This window comes from Leuresthes tenuis, unplaced genomic scaffold (genome assembly GCF_036924035.1).
Source record: "Leuresthes tenuis unplaced genomic scaffold, fLeuTen1.0.hap1 SCAF_16, whole genome shotgun sequence".
Classification (NCBI taxonomy): Eukaryota; Metazoa; Chordata; class Actinopteri; order Atheriniformes; family Atherinopsidae; genus Leuresthes; species Leuresthes tenuis.
This window is the reverse complement of record NW_027325370.1, coordinates 10,377,451-10,396,793: the sequence shown is the minus strand read 5'-3', so window position 1 is coordinate 10,396,793 and position 19,343 is coordinate 10,377,451. Positions and strand designations below refer to the sequence as shown.

At 39.1% G+C, this 19,343-nt stretch overlaps 1 protein-coding gene across 5 annotated transcripts in view; it reads left to right on the top strand.

Annotated features, from left to right (window-relative positions):
- LOC140271997 (band 4.1-like protein 1) overlaps positions 1-19,343 on the top strand; it is a 40,997-nt gene that overhangs the window by 9,653 nt on the left and 12,001 nt on the right. For 3 of the 5 annotated variants that reach the window (XM_072367297.1, XM_072367295.1, XM_072367299.1), the window contains exons 2-13: positions 3,561-3,649; positions 3,979-4,128; positions 11,772-11,876; positions 12,488-12,530; positions 12,651-12,726; positions 14,798-15,016; positions 15,106-15,193; positions 15,299-15,451; positions 16,525-16,622; positions 17,309-17,484; positions 17,611-17,855; positions 18,410-18,448. In XM_072367297.1, coding sequence (XP_072223398.1) covers positions 3,578-3,649; positions 3,979-4,128; positions 11,772-11,876; positions 12,488-12,530; positions 12,651-12,726; positions 14,798-15,016; positions 15,106-15,193; positions 15,299-15,451; positions 16,525-16,622; positions 17,309-17,484; positions 17,611-17,855; positions 18,410-18,448 — 1,464 coding nt within the window. In that variant the 5' untranslated portion in view covers positions 3,561-3,577. Of the gene's footprint in view, positions 1-3,121; positions 3,349-3,560; positions 3,650-3,978; positions 4,129-11,771; positions 11,877-12,487; positions 12,531-12,650; positions 12,727-14,797; positions 15,017-15,105; positions 15,194-15,298; positions 15,452-16,524; positions 16,623-17,308; positions 17,485-17,610; positions 17,856-18,409; positions 18,449-19,343 lie in introns of all 5 variants that reach the window. The other 2 variants (XM_072367296.1, XM_072367298.1) reach the window with 2 other exon arrangements.

Genomic DNA, 19,343 nt, shown 5'->3' with positions numbered 1-19,343 from the left:
CTTGTGATGTATGCAAGTATGCAAAGAATTGCTCAACAGTGAAAAGATTCAGATTCTTATCAAGTTAAATTCTCAGTGGTGGATGCAAAAATGTGACATCCTGTATTGGCAACAGCCCATATCTTGCAGGTGTAAAGACAAAAAGACATTAGACAGAGTCAGTGCAAGCATCCAATCTATGGTCTAAAACATAAATCTTGTAACAAGCATTCATTCAACAGTGTGGAAAAGCAGTAAGAACTGAAGGCAAAGCCTCACATGCTTTTCCGCTCAAGTATTGCATCGATTTCTTTCTTGACGTTGAACAAAACTAACATTAGAGGTAGTTTGGAACTTAAACATCAGCCATTTGTGCAGTTGCAGCAACTGTTTTTGATCAGGTCAGAAACACATTCACAACACAACCACTGACTTACACATAACATTACACACAGTAATGAAGCAGTAGGAAAATTATTTGACAAGGTTGCAAGCAGAGAGGAAGCCATCTGGGACTATTTCTGTTATCTATGACTCAAATAGTTTAAATCTGCACTATGGCTTTGTCTGTATGTAGTGACATGCAGTACATTAGTTACATAACTATCCTAATGTAAGCACTTTCACAGAGTTAGTCTGACAATGCTTTAGTTTGGCCTGAAAACTTCTGAAGTATAGAAAAAAAAGCCCTCCTCGTGAAATACGGCTGTTTTTGGAAGCAGGCCTCAGTCCCACACATTGTTTTCTGAACTTTTTCTACCACAATCCTGTTATACTCAGATTTTTCTGGTGCTCATTGTTTAAAGTTCAAGAAACAAAGAGCCCAGATGATTCAGAGAACAACCTTTAATGGGAGTCTGTTTGAAGACTCTCGATGTTGCAGGAATTTTGAGTATTAACACCTGCAAAAACCTCATACAGCTCAGTCTCCATCATCTCTCTCACACAGATGATTAGGTGTGCTGTGGCCATAACTGATGCAGACGTGGAGTGATTAAATGAAAAAGTGACCTAAATGAAAGAATTGATTGGTTTCGCTATCATGGCAAGTGTGAAATGTGCATCTTGAAGTCTCTGACTCTGATCTATGAGGATCCTTCTCGAGGTTACTTGTGATTCACAGACGCATTGTCCTGACAGCTTTTTCGTGGGGTTGACACTGAGTGGTTGTATTACAATGAACATATCTGATTGGCTTACATGAGTCAGTGGTTGAGATATATCAGATTAGAGATGAACAATGGATATGGGATTTGAAGCCTCCTTATTGTGCTTCTCAGCACAACTGTGACTGCACTTATTTGGGACAATTGCATTTCTCAGAACACATGCAAAGCTTCACTATGTTTTTTGAGGCATTGGAATCCAAAAGGCTTTCCCTATACTTTTCATTTCATATATATCCTATTAATTGGGTGGCATGTCATTCAACCTTTTTACCATATATTTCCTATGTGCCTTATGACTATGCATGCATATATGCAAAATTAGATATAAAACATTTACATTGTTAAACTAATGTTTGAACTTTGCCCTTATTCATATTAGATTTTTTTGGACACAAAAAAAGAAAATGTCAGGCAATGCAAGTATCTAAAAAGTTATTGAGTTGGCAATGGTTTTTTAGGCTTAGTAGAAGTTTTTTATAAATTGGTATTTGAAAGAATTCATGTTCTTTGAAAGACTGTGTGATGAGTATCGGCCCAATATTTGATCCCCAATAAGTATACTGTAGCCTGTAACTAATTACACTAGTATGCATTAAATAAATGAATTAAACAGACCCTTCAAAGTTGTGGAGGAATAATGAACAGTGTGTGACATTTGCAATGTTCCGAGAGCCAGACTGCACTCTGCTTTGATCCGGCTTCATTATGCAACAAACTGAGACTGACCTATCATGAAAGCTTAGACGTGCTGTGCTCCAGCTTCCAAAACTGCAAACACAGAAGTGTTCTTAGAGCGCAGGTCAGGGGAAAATGGTAATGAGAACCTTCCTCTTTGAGGAAAAATACTACCTTACTGTTTCCTGGTTGACAAACACTGGTGATCATGTGGTCAAACTATGCTTCTGTGTTGCTCCTCCTTAACATCAGTTTTCCCTGGAAGTATTATACGTTTAATCAGTGCCTCTAATGCACTCTCCTCACAAATCCATCTCTCTTATTGATCTCATGCCTTAATTTATGCCTGTTCTTATTCCCAATGAAATTCTATTACACATATCTTCACAACTGTGTGATAGTGTGTGTGTAAATTAGATAATATTTATTTTTCTAATATTTAATATAATGATTAAATATTTTTAGTGTGATGAACTATTGATTTAAACAAAATTGTAGCAGAAAATCTTTATTGCTTCATGGATTTTTTTTGGAGCTCAGCAGTCCTTTAACATCATATATCACACACTATGAGGATATGCGTTTTCTGTGATTTCTTAAGTGGAAATTGTTAGGTTATACAGCAATGTAAGCATTTTTTACTCACAACCTCGCTTGTAATTGAAAACTAGGATTTTCCAAACTACTTGATACGTCCCAAGTAAAGAAGATAAAAAGAAAATTATTGAGCAATAGACATTGCAAATTTTAGCCAGACAGGAAAAAAACTGTATTACTGCATCTGGATCACAACAGAGATAACCTTCTTAAATACCAAACCATCTAAACAGCCAGTAATTCATGAGAAATTTTCCCCATTTTATCTGAAGATTTCAGCTGACAAAAGTACGTGACCCTGCGCCAACCTTTCGTTGTACAGCTGAATTTGCCAAAGTCTTCATCTTGGACAATTCCTTTCTATCGGCCGTAATGCTTAATCTGAATATCAGCCATTTTACTTTGTGTCACCCAGGGAAATACTGCTGTGTAAGAGTTCAGTTTGATATAGCAGTGGTAACCTTGAAATGATAAGCTCCTCTGTTTCCAGCTCAGTGGCATATTGCAACATCCTAGTATGTCTTACAGTCTTGTCTCTCTCCTCTCCAGTTTTTTGATTGTGTGCTCCTTCTTCCAAGCCTCCTGCCTCATCCTCTGTGCCCTCTCCTTCCTTGTCATCTCCCTCTCTCAGTGTGTCTGCTGTCTTGTGTGGTGCTGCAGGGCTCTCTGTCTGATGTAATTTATGCTATCTCCTTTGCTAGTGTGAGAGGAGAGCATCCTGAAGCCAACACTCTTCATGCAGAGTGCTCCTGTGGGAGGCTGTGAACCAGCACTGACTGAGCTATACCCTTTCAATATCATTCTACACACAATGCAATGACCATGCATGTATAAAAAGATGCTCAACCAGCATGGTGGCACAGGATAATTAAAGCGTCTGCACTGTAGCCGTCAGCTGCAAAGGAAATTGGATGTGATGTCACTGCAGGTACTGGCTCTGCAGCCATTTGTTCAACTAAATGTCAGTTTAAGTCAAGACCCCATGTGCTGTCTGTTGATAGGAACGTGTTTTTCTCACATCGTGACTCTAATCCAGTCTGTGGGCAGATCTGACTTTTAGCGACACTGAACACTTCACACTGATTTTAGCGTCAGGAAAAAGATTTGATGTTAACCAAATATGTTTATGTATGGTTGCAGGACTTTAATCAATTTCTATGACAACAGAGAAGGCTTTGGCTGGGGAAATGAAGACGGCAATGGAGGATGACGCCAGGAGAACTAATCAGGTGGGAGCATTGCGGGGCTTGCAGCAGCCGTAGATCATTTTACTGAGGCCTCTCAATGACCGAGGGGCCTTCCAGCTTTCTGTTTGATATGCAAGAGAGCTAACCCTTCCTGTCAGTGCCAATGACTTAACATCTTAGGGCAGCAGCTCTCACTAGATTCATCCATTTGATTATTGCTTCCCATATTGAAAGAGTCTGCATTTAATTAATTTTGTTGAACAAACACATAATGCTTCTTGAAACTCAGAACTCAAATATTTGCATTAAATGCAAAGGAAAGTGCAGTGGCTTAATGCCCACTCATTCACAGAAGTTTTTTTCTGTCCTAGGTTCCAGATGACCATACAGAAATGGATGACAGCTCAGAAAAGACCCCCAGCAAAGCCTCCAAATCCCCTCAGAAAAACACCAAACGGCTCAAGACTGTCGCTGTCAAAGTCACTCTACTCGATGGCTCAGACTATGAGACTGCAGTTGAGGTATGGCACTTACTTTTGCCAGAAGAGAGGACAGTCTAATCGATACCAGTCCAAAGCTTTAAACAAACAGTATTAAAAAGAGACAAGACTAGATAAAGTCCAAGAAATGTTTTGCTGATATCTGAAATCTCACATCAAGTGGACAGCAACATGAGCAGACAACCATATTGGTTTAAAAGCAAAATGGCAGGGCCCTGTGCTATGAAGCAAGATTTTGGAATCTGCAATGTAAATTGAAATTTAACACAAGGTGTCACAAAAGTTAGTTCACTTCTTATCTGGGTGCATGGCCTCGTTATCTTACAGGGCAGTTTAAATTAGAGATAAGAAAAAGCACTGCCAATTGATGATCAGTTATCTTAGAAAATTAAGAAGAAAAAAAAAGGGGGAATAAGTATTTATGTTGGATATTAAAATCTTATCAGATGGAGCTACTTATTCATTAGAGAGACTGATAAAAAGGACAGTAGTCCTTTACTTATCGACCTTAAAAGATGCTATGATTATCGCGCTACTATAAACGCCATTCACTTTGAATAATGTGCATATGAATGCAACTCAGAATATTTAACAAAAGAAGGTAACTAACACTTGTGTTATTTTACTTTTCTGTGTAATAGACTAGGGAAAGTATCTGGAGACCATAAAATCAAAGCAATGGAAAAAAATTATCTATTGTAGTTTGCAAAATGACTTTGTTCCATCAGTAAAGAGGTGATAATGCTTTTCTTACTTTATAACTACCTGGCATTATTCTTTCCACACTTCTGCCTTACTCCTTTAGGTCTTTTGGGCTCCATAACTTTGTGATCAGGGCTAGTTTGCAATCTTTCTGATCATTTGACTCCCTTTTTTTGCTCTGTTGGTCATAACTGCAAAAATAAAGCTACTCTCTGGTTTGCAGCTTTACATGTGGCCTCCTTTTTGAAGAGCTGTACTTAGGTAATTGCTTCACCTGCAGAAACATGCAGAAACATAATTAAAGAAGATGACACACAATTTGTCTTTTTCTGCCCTAAAAAGCACCAACTGTATGCTTAAAACGCATATTTTTTCAGCATTTGGGGAGCTGGTGTATTTGTCATGATTTATATACAAATCAGCATTACACACCCCCAGACTAAACCTGTCTTGAGAATACATGCTCACGAGTAAGGAGGGTAGTTCTGCTGCTCTGCTCATTGAGAGGAGGAGGTGATAGATGGAGATAGGAGAGACACACTCTGCAATGTGGGGGATGGCAGACTCCAATGAGCAATCCCCAGCTTCCATAAATCGTGACTCCGGAGCCTTTTGTGTTTGTAAACACACGGATGCAGCTCGGTAGATCCCCACTGCTCGTAGTTTATTTGAATTTCACAGTAGGCCACTCGTTCATGGTGATAAAGTGCCGAGGAAAATTAATCTACTCCTTCTCTAAATTGACTTCCAAGGAACATCAGAGTGGGTGTTTCACACTACAGGGGGATCCTGGGCAGGTTCTACAGAGCTGCCTTTATTCACATTTAAAAGGAACACTGGAGACCCATTGGCTGTTGCTGCTTATGGAGAGTGATGTGGCTGGGAATTTAGCTTGTTGGCCCCTCAGTCTCAGTCGTGTCAACTCTTTTCCTTATATGGCTTACTGCCACCCAGCTGATCTCGCATACGTTTTTCTTTAATTCAACCCCCGTGTTTCCTTCCGTCTTAGTTACATGCATACACACACACAAACACACGATTCTTCAGGTCATCTTGGAAATGACACTGACAGTAGTGGGCCCTGACAGGAAATCCATACAGATGACCGATTAGTGCTCCTATGTTTGACTGGGGAGAAAATAGAATGAGAGAGGGAAAAGATGAAGAGTGGAGCAAGAGGTGGAGGGAAAGGAAGAAGAAATAGGGAGTTCTCGCTTGTATAAATGGGTAGATCAGTGTGTTTGCAGTTGGAGAAATTCTTGCATGGGCAGAATGATAAATGCATTAAACTCATTACTTTAATTAGAGTCATTATGTCCACTGAGCAAACTCGCGGTGATGCTAAAAAAATAGGCATGGAAGCAGCCTGAACCTCCTATTCACGTTTGTCTCATGACATCATACATATTGACTGTGGTCAGTGCATTTAGTGGCTAGTCCTTAACACAGCGCCATGCTTTTATAGCATGCCTGTACTACTTCACTGTCTTCAATCTCACACAGAAAATTCAGCTGTCTTTTTTTTTTCAAACTATCTTAGATTTGGTATTTTAGGTGAAACCCTGTAGACCCGTCTTTCAACAACTAGAAAATTAGCAGGACCAACCCATGAAATACTAATGCTGTAGTTTTTTTCAATTCAATTGCTAGTAGCAACAATTGAAATGTTTGCTTGTGCTTTTAGCCTCAGCTCAGTCTGTGCTGGCGTTTTAGCGAATAGGAGTGATTTGAAATAAAAAAAAAATCTGTTCAGCTGCTCACAATTTGGTGCAGTTGTAACAAATGGTTACCTTACGCTAAGGTGATTCTGGGTTTGAACATTTTAGTCAGTTGTGATGGTGTTTGCGTGTTCTTCAGGTACTCTGTCTTTCTCCTACAATCTAAATACATGCATGTTCTGTTAAATGGTAAATATAAGTCTATTAGTAATGTCAATGTTAAAAGTTTTCTACTTCCCTGTGTTTTGTTTTCTGGCCAAGAGATGAATTAGCTAATAGATGGATAGATGGAGAACCTTCTTCAAAAATTGTTACTCCAGCAGAGGGATGCAGCAGTAGAAACTGTCATGCCGTTAAAACAACAACAAAAAAAACACTGTGGCATACGTTTTAAACCTACGTTTCACAATGTCCAACATACTTTTTTTCCATGGAGAAAACCTCCATGATTGAGATCTTGTGGTTCACTGGTTAGAACAAAATGGAAGATTAATGCCACCAAGACCAAATTCTGCTTCCTTTGAAAATTCTGATAATATCGGTCAGTCTAGAGGATGTTCTCTGTAATTTCTTTCAGTTATAAAAGCTCTGGTCTCATATGCATTTGTATAAAAACCTCTCTTCTTAAGAGTTCAGAGGCTGGCTTTCTGAATGATTCAGTATGCTCTGTGTTTTGCTAAAGATGCTACAGTTTGGTGGGAAGAGTGTTGTAGTGTTGTCCAAATGCAGACCAGCAAAATGACCAGATGGCAACATAAGGTTGAAGGGGAAATAGAACAGATGTATTACTAAGAATGAGAAACAAGAACCTAGACAATGAACAAGTAGTTGTAACAGCATGGATCCAACAAGGACTGTGAAACTCCAAGGAGACTATATACTGTGGGAGGAGTGATTGGCGACTGATAGCAGCACAGGTGAGACGAAGGAGCTAATAAATAGCTGAGAAAAATTACTGGAGGAAGGTTGAAACAGGAACAAAACTAAACTTGAGACAGGACAAGATTACACTGAAATGCAAAGTAAAAAAACTAATCCAAACGGGTGATTATGACCAACTAAAGACAAGAGAAAAACCAAACAGGAAAGTCATAATAAAACCCAAAACCTAAACAGATAAGAAAACTTGATGGATACAAAACACAAAAAACAAGACATGAAAAACAAAAACCAAAGTCCCAAGAAGTCCACAAAACCCACAAACCCTAACACAAGACAACTTCAGAATGTATGACTGCCAGCACGTGTCTGTTTGATTTATGAGCTGTTTCTGTTTTGTGACTTCTCAACGTTCTGGAAACCAACTTGTGTAATTTGTTAGCTGAACAACTACATGAACTTTTAACTCTTGTTTTATTGCCGACGTCTTACATGATGTGATTCACACAAAAGTTGAATGTGAAAATCTGAATGAATCTATGTTTGTCAGGCTTTTCTTCCACATAGTCATGGCAAACCAGTCTGCTGATAATATTGCTTTGGTTTTTGTCACAGGTTTATTTAATCCTCATATTTTCAACATATTCTGACTATGATGCTGCTTAATGTATCCAGTGTGTCGAAGACTGAATTTCTTTATTTTATTTTACATAAACAAAACAGCGCTAAAAAGAGCATAATACAAACTGTAACATAGATTAAGCTGACAAGAGATTTGAATAACTGCCAGTAAGCAGTCGCTGGGGGGGGGGTAATGAAGAGGATTAAATGGATTTTTAAATGATCTGTACAAGAAAGAAGGAAGAAAAAACTTTGGGGATATTGTACATTGATGTTGGGCTAGAGAATGTGTGTGCATGTTTGATTTCAGTAAACCAAATGAAAAATGTAAGTTTTATCAATGAGCATATAAAGCAAACAAGCAACAACAAAAAAGAGCCAGCAAGCAAAAACATTTGAAAAAAAGCAGCATATATATGTTTAGGTGTTGGATGAATAGATCCAGCCAATATCAGGTCCAGGTGGCCAAAAAATGATTTAGGTCCATAGCGACTTGAACTGGAGGGCCAGAGAAAATAATTTGGCCCAAATAAGGCTGCTGGAGTCTGGATGATGAAACTGAGCTACCTTAATCTTGACAAAATGCAGTTTCATTCATAAGTGTCATTGTCGGTCTGTGTGGCTTAATGTGCTCATTTCTCACTTTAAACCGGCTTAAAAATTCGCACCCAAAGCCACACCAACTCTGGCAACCATTACTGGGACAGAATTGACTCATCGAGAGTGAGTCGTTGCTCAAGTTGACAATTTGCCTCATTTGGCCTAATTAACCTGGCTGCAGGGGAGCATGAGCTAAAATTCTACTAGCATGCTTTAGAATTCCTAAAAGTTATATGTGTTTGTCTAGACAGGATTGTAGTGCATTTAATGAGCTAGAGGCAAGAGTGTCTGTTCTCTCTGGTGACTATGCTGTATATGCAGAACTAAGTAGTAATTTTCTACGGTGTGGCTTGATTTGGATGTAATAAAGTTAGAAAATGTATGAATGAAAAAGAGAGGTGAGGGATATATAGTCGTAATTCAGGATATGTATGACCAGAGAGATCTTATTTGATACAGTTGCTGTGATTATATTTTGGTTGGGGGTTCTGTTTATAAAGTTTTTTTTTTTTTGCATTTCAAGCTTAGCATTACAGGCCTCTGGTTTACAGTTGAATTCGTGAGAACTTTATAGATGTTATGAGAAATGTTTACCTGTGTTTAAACTCATGCTGTGAAGGAAATCCAGACAGTATATGAGTCATGTCTTCCCAGATGTGCTTGGTGGGTTACCAGAAGGCACGAAGATCAGAATCTCACGCATTCATTGTACATTCATGTCATTCACTCTACAGTGTTTTCAAATGCCACAGGCTGAGACTTGAAAGTCTTGCTGTGTTGAAAAGTTTTTTATATACATGTCTGCATCTGTCATGTTGTTGCTATTTCCTATTGCTGGGTCTTGAACTGTGAGTCATTTTAAAGAGACAGCACCTTCACAGTAATTATTTATTCATTTTTTTCCCACAGTCTCGCAGATCTTTGTTTCAAGTCAGAGAAACTCTGGCAAAGTGTTATCTAATTTAAAGGCTGCTTTAGCTTTGAAGAATGAAGGCATACATGTCAACATACATTTGGATTAATGGAAGTGGGATATGCAAATTAGGGAATGCCCACTAATTGGCCATTTACATGCATCATTGCATCATGAACAACTGTGGTTGAACTATACTTCATGCACTGACGATTATCCTGGAAGGTCTGGTGCTTTTTTTTTGCTTTTCAGTTTCAGTGACATGACACGTTTTTTACAGACAAAAATTTTGAAATTGTATGGCTCTCCTTCCATGCCTCACGTACTGGATAGGACAATCATAGAATGAATATAGTCTTACTCTTTACCAAGTACAGTAATCTTTGCTACAAGGAGTCAAGTACCTCCAACTCAGATAAACCATCTTAAAACGTTCACAGTACCACCAGTGGAAGTCATATTTTGTTTGCTTAGCTGTGGAGTTGTTCCACCAGGAGATTGTCTCATGAATGGGGGGCGGCTGTATCTCAGGAGGAAGAGCAGTCGCCTGCCAAATGGCAGGTCGTGGTTTGACACCAGGCTTCTCCTGGCCACATGTCAAAGTGTCCTTGGGCAAGACACTGAACCCCACGTTGCACACAAATTATACACACGAATTCATGCACTGTGAATGCATGAATTTATAATTAGAACAAAAAAAGCCCTGTGTAGCGTGCTGTATGAGTGGGTGAGTGAATGGATGAATGTGACATGTAGTGCTCTTTGAGTGGTCAGATTGACTAGAAAAGCACTATACAGTTAATTTACCATTTATGCTGTTCGATAGCATATCTCAAATCATACTTCCTAATTAGATTTGTTTAGTTTTCCTGACAATATTTGATTCCACCGTCCTATCCTTCCCCTTGCATTACTTAATGCGACAGAGTTTAATAGATTTACTTTCTCCTTGGCCAACTGTCTGTTCTCATCTTGTTTGCACGGGTGAGGTAATCAGCACAATGGGTACCTAGGACTACACTAAATGGCTACTAACACAATCAGGCCACAGAACTAGTGACAGAAATGTGATTTGATCCAACTGGGGTGACAACAAAATCTCATCAACAAATCTCATGAATGAGTTGCTATGCTTTGGGGACTTTCTGAAATGTGTGTTGCAGTTTCATTTTGAGAGATTACATGCACCACGCCCACAAAAATTCCTGCGTCCTCTTCTTTATCAGCATTATTCTTAGTATTTCACACATGACAGCCTCTCCGCAGCGGGATCGAAATGATTATTTATTTGCTTGACAGAGAGACAGATTACTTTGTCATGCTTAATTAATTATCCTTCTCTTATTTTTTTTTTTAAAGTTGTGCTGACCTTACAGCCAGCCTTTCTCACAAGAGCTGAACAAAGGTTTATGATGTTGTAACCAGAGATAGAGAGAGAGAGTGAGAGGGCATGCACACATACAGAAGGGACCTATTACTTCTGTTTCCATGGTAACTGCTGCTTGGTTGCTTTGTCGCTATAAGAGCCAGGTCTCCCTAGGAGATTAATCTAGTGTGTGTGTGTGCATAGTGTGCATGTTTGTGTGGACAGAGCACTTCGCCAGGGCTGCCTGCACAACCCTCACAGACCTTGATTTCAGCCTTGAAGGGATAGATAGAAAATAGGTGTGGTCTGCTGAAGAGCCACAGATGCAAAATGTCCTTTCCTTCCCTTATATAGACATAAAGAGTAGCTCCTCCTACTTAGCGGTGAGGAAGACAGACTGAAAGCATCCCTCAGTCCACAGCAAGACTGGATTTGCATATCACTGATATTTCAACTTCTTTGGTCTTATAAATAGCAGTAAAATTAAATGCATGATCCAGCTGTTTAGCTTTTACTGCATATGCACTTCTGTTAAAAATACTACATTCTTTTGAAAACGATCTTTTATGTATTTTGTGGTCATACCATACTCGTTGACAAGAAATATAAAGCAGAGACAGAAGAGCAGAATATGCAGCAAACATTGCTTTCTGGAATCAAATGAAAATCAGTTGCTGGATAGGGGATTTAACATCTTCTACACCTTTATGAAACTACTTTACATCACTCTGTCCTCTCATTTCTTTTGTGTCTTTTTACAGCATGTGATATTTTTACATGCCTTCCCACCTGCTGTGTGTACACACACATATATATTTATATATATTTTTTTGTCTGCATATGTGTGTCTGTGTGTGTATAACAGAAATTTGCAAAGGGCCAGACCCTGCTGGACATGGTGTGTGGCCATCTGAACCTGCTTGAGAGAGACTACTTCGGCCTGACTTTCGTGGACACAGATAACTCCAAAGTCAGACACACAAAAACACTAATTCACACAATTTTGTGTAGATTTTTTAATGTTTAGAGCAAAGTATAGTTGATAATACATTAAGCGTGTTTGCTGCTGTTGCTATTTTACAGATTTTCTTCCTGTTTGGTTGAATTTTGTTACTGCTTCCAGAGCAAAAGTCAACCAGCTTTTCAACTGACCAGATCTTTTTATTTCCTGTTATAAAGCAGTCACAGCCTGATCGTCCTTTTAACAGTGATTAACCACTTATAGCTTAACAGTGACATACATGGCCTTTAGCATTTTAAAAATGTGATTACACAGCATGGCATTTCAAAGATGGTGCATAGGGTCTACAGTGCAGCATGACAGCTGTAGCGACATCGAAATGACAGAATTAGAATCTTCTTACATTTATAGTTCAGCATGGGTGCGTTCAGTGTTTACAGAAAGCTTAATAAAGCCTCTTTTAGCATGAATATATTAGGCCTTCAACAAGGGGATAGATTTTAAAAAAGGAGTGCAGTCAGAGAGGTACAGTGCTTAAAAGGGCTCTAATAATATTAATATAGACAATTTTACATTGGTCAAATTTCTCTGAGGGGATTGCTGCTTTTTTTCTTTATCAGAACTGGTTGGATCCCTCCAAAGAGATTAAGAAGCAAATTCGTGGTAAGTGCAGTAGACACACTGTTCACACATGCACACACAGACAGTCATTCAAATCCACACAAAGTATTTTACTAAGCAGATAACGACAATTGAACAACCTTGCCGATGGTTTGTCCACAGTTGGATCCTGGATTTTGGGGTTTTCTGTCAAGTTCTACCCTCCAGACCCTTCTGTGCTCATGGAAGACATCACTAGGTAGGTCTGATTCTTACAACAGAAAGATGACATTAATTTAACACAAATTTTAGATTTTTATCTGAATTAAACTGACTTGTATGAGGGCACCTCAGTTTTGGAGTCAGTTATACAGTGAACGTGACACTTAGAATATTGTACACTGCTAAAGCTAAACACTATTCCAGTAAAGACTGAAAACAGAGATGGATTTAGAAGACTGTTAACCTGTCAAAACCGTATAGGACAACAAATTCAAAGATAAAGATTAGAAGTTAAGGGAAAGTTGTTTACAATGAAACTAGATTCACAAAAGTGCAAAGTGGCCATCCATCAAACTGTCATTCCTTGAAGAACAAAGAATGATTGGGCAACATTTAGACTCTGTAGGAAGTGAGGCTGGGCAATAAAAAAATCCACATTCAGCTGTTTTCTGGGTGAACTTTTACATATTTCACACATGGCAGATTTGCTCAGCTGCCTGGAAGCTAAATTCAAAGTTTAAATACACTCAAACATTAAAGTCAGATCTGACAAAAGCTTTCACCTTCTCCCATCTGCTTCACATTTTTATGTTGCCAAGCTAAATGGCAGCCATATGAATGGAGGCATAAGCCGTACTAGCATATTTCATATTTTGTCTGCTCTCAGATGTGTCTAAGAAAGAAAAAGATAACATATATTATATTTGGCAATAGTCTGCACACAAAACTGCACTATGACAAAGCAAAAGAAAATCTTGACGCTGCTTTTCTAAGATATCCCATTTATAAAGGTATTCAGGCTCCTTGTTATTGTGAAAGTCATGAGGTTCAAAGAATTGTCCATATTCCTGTATATTCCTTACCTGGCTGGTAAGACACACGTCAGACACACATTAGTCAGGTAACCAATAGGTTTGGTATGAATGAGCACCAGAGTTAATTTGTAGAGATGGGAACACTATTTAAAACGTAACTAATTTAAAACTGTGGTAGTAGAATCTTCAAGTGACACTAAGAGCCAGAGACAGATTATAACTTAGATAACATTTTTGATCAATTAAGTTCTTTTGTATTTGTGTATGAAATAATAAGGGACTGTCTTGTTGTTGTCAAGTCTTGTTGTATGTGCGGGGCACAGCTTGAGGAACTCACTTCAGTTTGTTGAAGTACACATGGAGAGTTTTAAAGTAATTTCACTGTGAAGGCTGCTCTGGTATTCACAGCATTACAAAGACACCAGAGCAGGTGTTCTACTGTCCACCTCATTGGTGTTTCTGAAAGTGGAAGCAATCCTTCTTGGCCCCGTTTCATGAATATCACGTCACTGAATCTCACAGAAAGACTGTTCTGATGTCAGGGATTCTTTCAAGGAATTATTTCAGTGCTCAATGTCATTTCAAGGATGCTTCTGTGTATTGTCAAAGCAACCACAACCTTTTGTGCACTTAAAAAATGGTGCAGATATAAGATGGATTAACATATGCATATGCAATATGCATTCCTTTTCTTGGTTGAATTTTCACTGTATTTGTTGTCACCTTGAAGTTGTTAGCATCATATTGTGTTCCATTAGATAGACAGAATAGTATACACTGCTAGTATGAATGGCTGTTTGGTACCCAGTTAACAACTTTATAATAATTATTACAAACAACTAGATAACAATTTTCAGATGATGTGTTACTGACAGTGAGACTGTTGCAGTAACCCATGACAACTTGTTAGAACTTCTCTGAATGCAAGAAAGAAGTCAATTCAGAATGGTGTGACTTGGAAGAACCAGTCCTAACAAGGAAGCATCCTTGACTTCAAGAAGTCTAAAGCGCTTTAAATTTTGGCCCCAAATAATTTTTTTTGGTTTTCATAAAGTCCAATTTTCTGTACATGTTGAGTTTTTCTGAGTATTCTGTAATTATTGTCATACTATACCCTCTGCTGGAACGAGAATGGATTTCTGTGCATTGTTTACCATGTGATATTTCTAACTCAACCTTCAAAGTACAGAGACTGAGACCAAATCCAGCTGTTGGTACAGATAATGTTGACTCTACCCATGAAGTGAAATGTTAGCAGCATCTTTGCCCCCTCCCCCCTCTGTGCTTCTTCAGGTACTATTTGTGCCTACAGCTGAGGGATGACATCCTGTCCGGTCGTCTCCCCTGCTCATTTGTCACTCATGCCCTCCTGGGCTCCTACACTGTCCAGGCAGAACTGGGAGACTACGAGCCTGAGGAACACGGCCCAGACTATGTCAGTGAATTTCATTTTGCCCCCAACCAGACACGTGAGCTGGAGGAGAGAGTGATGGAGCTGCACCGTAACTACAGGTGATATCACAACCTTCCATTTTGATCTGGGAAAAGAATATGAAGAAGTTATAAGAAATTAATAATCCTTTGTGGGACCTTTTCTGTAGAGGAATGAGTCCAGCAGAAGCAGAGATGAACTTTCTTGAAAATGCCAAGAAGCTCTCAATGTATGGAGTTGACCTGCATCATGCTAAGGTGATGAAATAATGCCTGCAGTATTTATTTTCATATTTTTTATTTGTCAATATGCTGTTTGATGTTCGTGGATATGCCTGCATTCATTATTCATTCATTCATTAGGATTCAGAGGGAATTGACATAATGCTTGGTGTGAGTGCCAACGGGTTGCTCATCTACCGCGACCGCCTCAGGATCAATCGGTTCGCCTGGCCTAAAATTCTCAAGATCTCCTATAAAAGAAGCAACTTCTACATCAAGATCCGCCCTGGAGAGGTAAATAAAAACCATCATTGTTGTTTCTTTAGCGTTTGCTTGGTTTAACCAGAGTTTGCTGCACAAGCATTGCATGCACAACCTCACAAGTACAGCTCATGATCACTCTAGCTGAGACAAGAGAAATATAAGGTTACCAGGCAAAGAGCAAAATTCACATTTCTATTTCATGGGTTCACAGTTGTTAAAATTACACCATTGCCTCTCTTGACTGGTTCCAAGCAGCTTAAATAGTCATTTCACAGTTTGATGAAAGTGTTACTCCTGAGATTTATCTGCAGCAAACCATGTGACAACTGCCAAGAAGGATTTTTCTGTCATTATTTATAGCCCTCAGAGATACTGTCTTTAAGATACTATTGATAGTTCATGTTTCCATTCTCCTTCTCTCTTCCTCTATGAGAATTAACATTTCCAGAAGGTTTTTACCTGCAAATGTAAAAGCCACTTTAAGTTTCCTTTTGTTTTTCATCTTCCTAAAAGGATTATGATTGTCTGTCATTATTTGGCCTTTAGGATATCTGCAGTGTGCTTTATATCTGTTGTTAAACTGACATTGACTTCTTCATAGTAAATACCAAGTGCATTTACTTGTTCTTTTATTCTTTTAAGTCAGCTGTCACTTTAAATTTGCCCAGAGGGCCATCATTGCAATATATTGCTCTTTTATTCTAAACTTCCCACCACAGAATATTTGTGGATAACAGTAGTTGGCTTCCTTTTGTGAATGCACTATTCTTGGTCTTTAAAGTCCTGTTATTGCTAATAACCTATTGATTTGAAAGCATTTTCTTCTTTTCACACCACTGAACATCTGATGGAATGAGTGCATGAACGACTTATTTATAGGTTGGCTGTAGAGGGAAAATCTACCTGACATGGCCGCAGGAGACAAGAGTATATACTTCCAAGAGAAAACAGAAAAGCATTGATTTTCCCATTGCTGCGGAGTAAACACAATTCACACTGCTGTCGTCCATCCATCTCTCCCTGCACTTCGTTTCTTCACTCTCCTTTTTCTTCTTCACCTCCCAATGCCTCCACCACCCCCACTCCTTACCCTCACCACTCAGTATGAGCAGTTTGAGAGCACCATAGGCTTCAAGCTGCCCAACCATCGGGCCTCGAAGCGATTGTGGAAGGTCTGCATTGAACACCACACCTTCTTCAGGTAGGACGTGATACTCACAGGTTCACAGACAGGCGCACTCTCTCGGCACGGAGTTTGTATCACCTTGCATGAACTGTTTGCACTTGGCATGTCAGAGTTACGGTACCCTTCAAGTGACACTCATGGTACAGGTATTCTCCTTTGTTATAATTTCAAGGTGAAGCTTTTGGCTAAGATTTAATGATAAAGAAAAAAAGATTAATTATTGTATTATTCCAAACGAAATGGATAATAAAGCAGTTTTGCTGTTTGGCCACCCTGTCTCTCCATTAGCGCCACCTTTGTCCAACTATAGTTAAATGTGGCTTAAAAAAACAAGATGGTTTGGATGTCAAAGTCTAGGCTTAAACACAAACTGATGGATTTCATTCCTGTGGCTAGTTTCTTTTTGTTATACAGTCAGGAGTTCATTCATAATGAATTAACACTTATGAGAGTCGATAAAGTCTAGACTCATCTGTGACATGTAGAAAACAGAGAGAAGTTTTAGTTTTTTTTCCCCACTATTCAAACTACTCATTAACATTTGGAAGTTATGCATATTAAGCGGGCAATTTTTGCCTAAATAACTGATATCAAAGTACATTATGTACTGCAGCTTATCCCAGTACACTTCCTGTGAGACTATATGAGTGAAGTCATTCCAAATATCTGTGGTAGATTTTCATAGATAACCCTTTCCACAGGTTGGTTTCCCCAGAGCCACCTCCCAAGGGCTTCCTGGTTATTGGCTCCAAGTTCCGCTACAGTGGACGGACCCAAGCCCAGACCAGACAGGCTAGTGCTCTGATTGACAGGCCTGCCCCGCAATTTGATAGGTCCGTTAGCAAGCGGTACTTGCTGCCTCGAAGCATAGATGGAGGTATGAGCCAAGACTCCTCCACTGTCCATGTGTTTCAGGAATGTTTTCTGATGTGGTATGTTCTTGAAAAGCCTTCACACTGGCCTCCACATGTTTTATCGTAACCCTTCCCTCAATTCTTACTAGCCTCAGCTCTAGGTGACAGTATGGACCAGCTGTCCCAAAGAAGCTCCAGTGAACGCACACAGTTCATGTCCAGAGAAGACCTGGATCAAGAGGGCAGCATAGACCTGGACCACGATCATTATCACTATCAGGACCAAGACCAGGACCAGTACCCAGATCAGGAAGTGGAGCAGCATGAAGAACAAGATCAGAGGCAGCTATATGGTGCCAGCATTTCAACACCCACCAAGACCTTGGAGCTCAAGGTACAGAGAGTAATGCAAATGTGCATGAGACCCAGTTGAAGGTTGTGGACCTGCCCTGGTTGAGAAAATAAGAGATTTTATTTAGCTACTTTTAATTCAACCATGTAAATGAAATCAATCCTCACCTTTTTGCTCAAACTTTGTAAAAGTGAGAACTGTGTTGCAGTACCCAACAGAGATATAAAAGCAGCTTATTTGAAAAAGTATATTTGCCCTGAAGTCAGAAAAATCCTATCAGAACTTTCACTACTCATTTTTCTCTCACATTCCTTTTAGTTTCAAGACAGTAATCACCATCCTTATTTTTCTCTTCTTGGCCTAACATCTCATATTCTCTGCAGAATCATAAGACTTCTCAGTATGTGCCCTATCTACTGTCTTAAAATCCCCCCAAATCTAACCTGACTTAATTGCTTCAGATAATATTTTTCTAACCCAGCACCCAGCCTTCTAGCAGATCTTTTCTTTTCTTGCTTCTGCAATGTTAACACTCTTTGCTAACCTCAGCTCTCTTTCTCCTACATTTCTGTCCTCCAACTTGTTCTCTCCTGCAGGGTGAGGAGGCAGGCTCGCCTGTAGAGTCTAAGCCAGAGGTATTTTGGCTGTAGCTTTTTGTGTCTGTCTGTGTGGTGGTTTAAGGTCATGCACCAGGACTGTGTTTTTGAACACAAACGTTTTGTATTGTTTGTCTGAGGAAATGTTACTTTCATGTCATGAATTCCAGGATTCCACCATGTAAAATCCCTGGAAACTGCATGAATTGATCCTCAGAAAATTGTGCGCATTTATTCAGATTCTATATTTGCTTTTTTCTGTTTGGCCCCCTAGAAAATAGCTTGATTGGAAAACACTAGATTTTAAATAGTATTTATAACTTTTTAGTCTGGATTAAACAGTAAAACCACAATGAACTTTTCAATTGACAACATTGAACAGCATGCTTCTTTAACAGTGTCTTTGTTAAGATTAAAGGGATAAATAGAAGGCTTTTAAGCACAGTTGATCATTCTTTGAGTCAGTGGTTTCCCAGTGGACAAATCTCATGCTACAGTAGATGCTGGGGAAAAAAAAGAAAAGATTTTTCTTTTAAGCCAAACTTTGTAATATATTCCGTTACTTGTTTTGTATCAATCCTATATACAGGCATGTATGTTCATGTTTTGGATGGTGCAGGAAATAATGATGTTGCATTTGTAATGTCTTCTCATCAAATCTTTGGATGAAGAAGAACGGGAATAATCCTCTTCCAAACACTTAAGTTTAGTCAATAAATGACCGTATTAATTATCATTTGGCTGACAATGAAATGGATTGTCCCTGTCTTCTTGGCAGAGCATTATTCGGCTTAACAGTCCAAAGCCCCTCACCCCCAATGGTGTCAACTGTTTCTGTTTGTCAGTCTGGCTGCCTGCCTTTTTGACTCACCTGCAGCACTTTACCTCTTTGTCTCTGCACGCATCTGTTCTCCCCTCCCTCAAATACTCAACC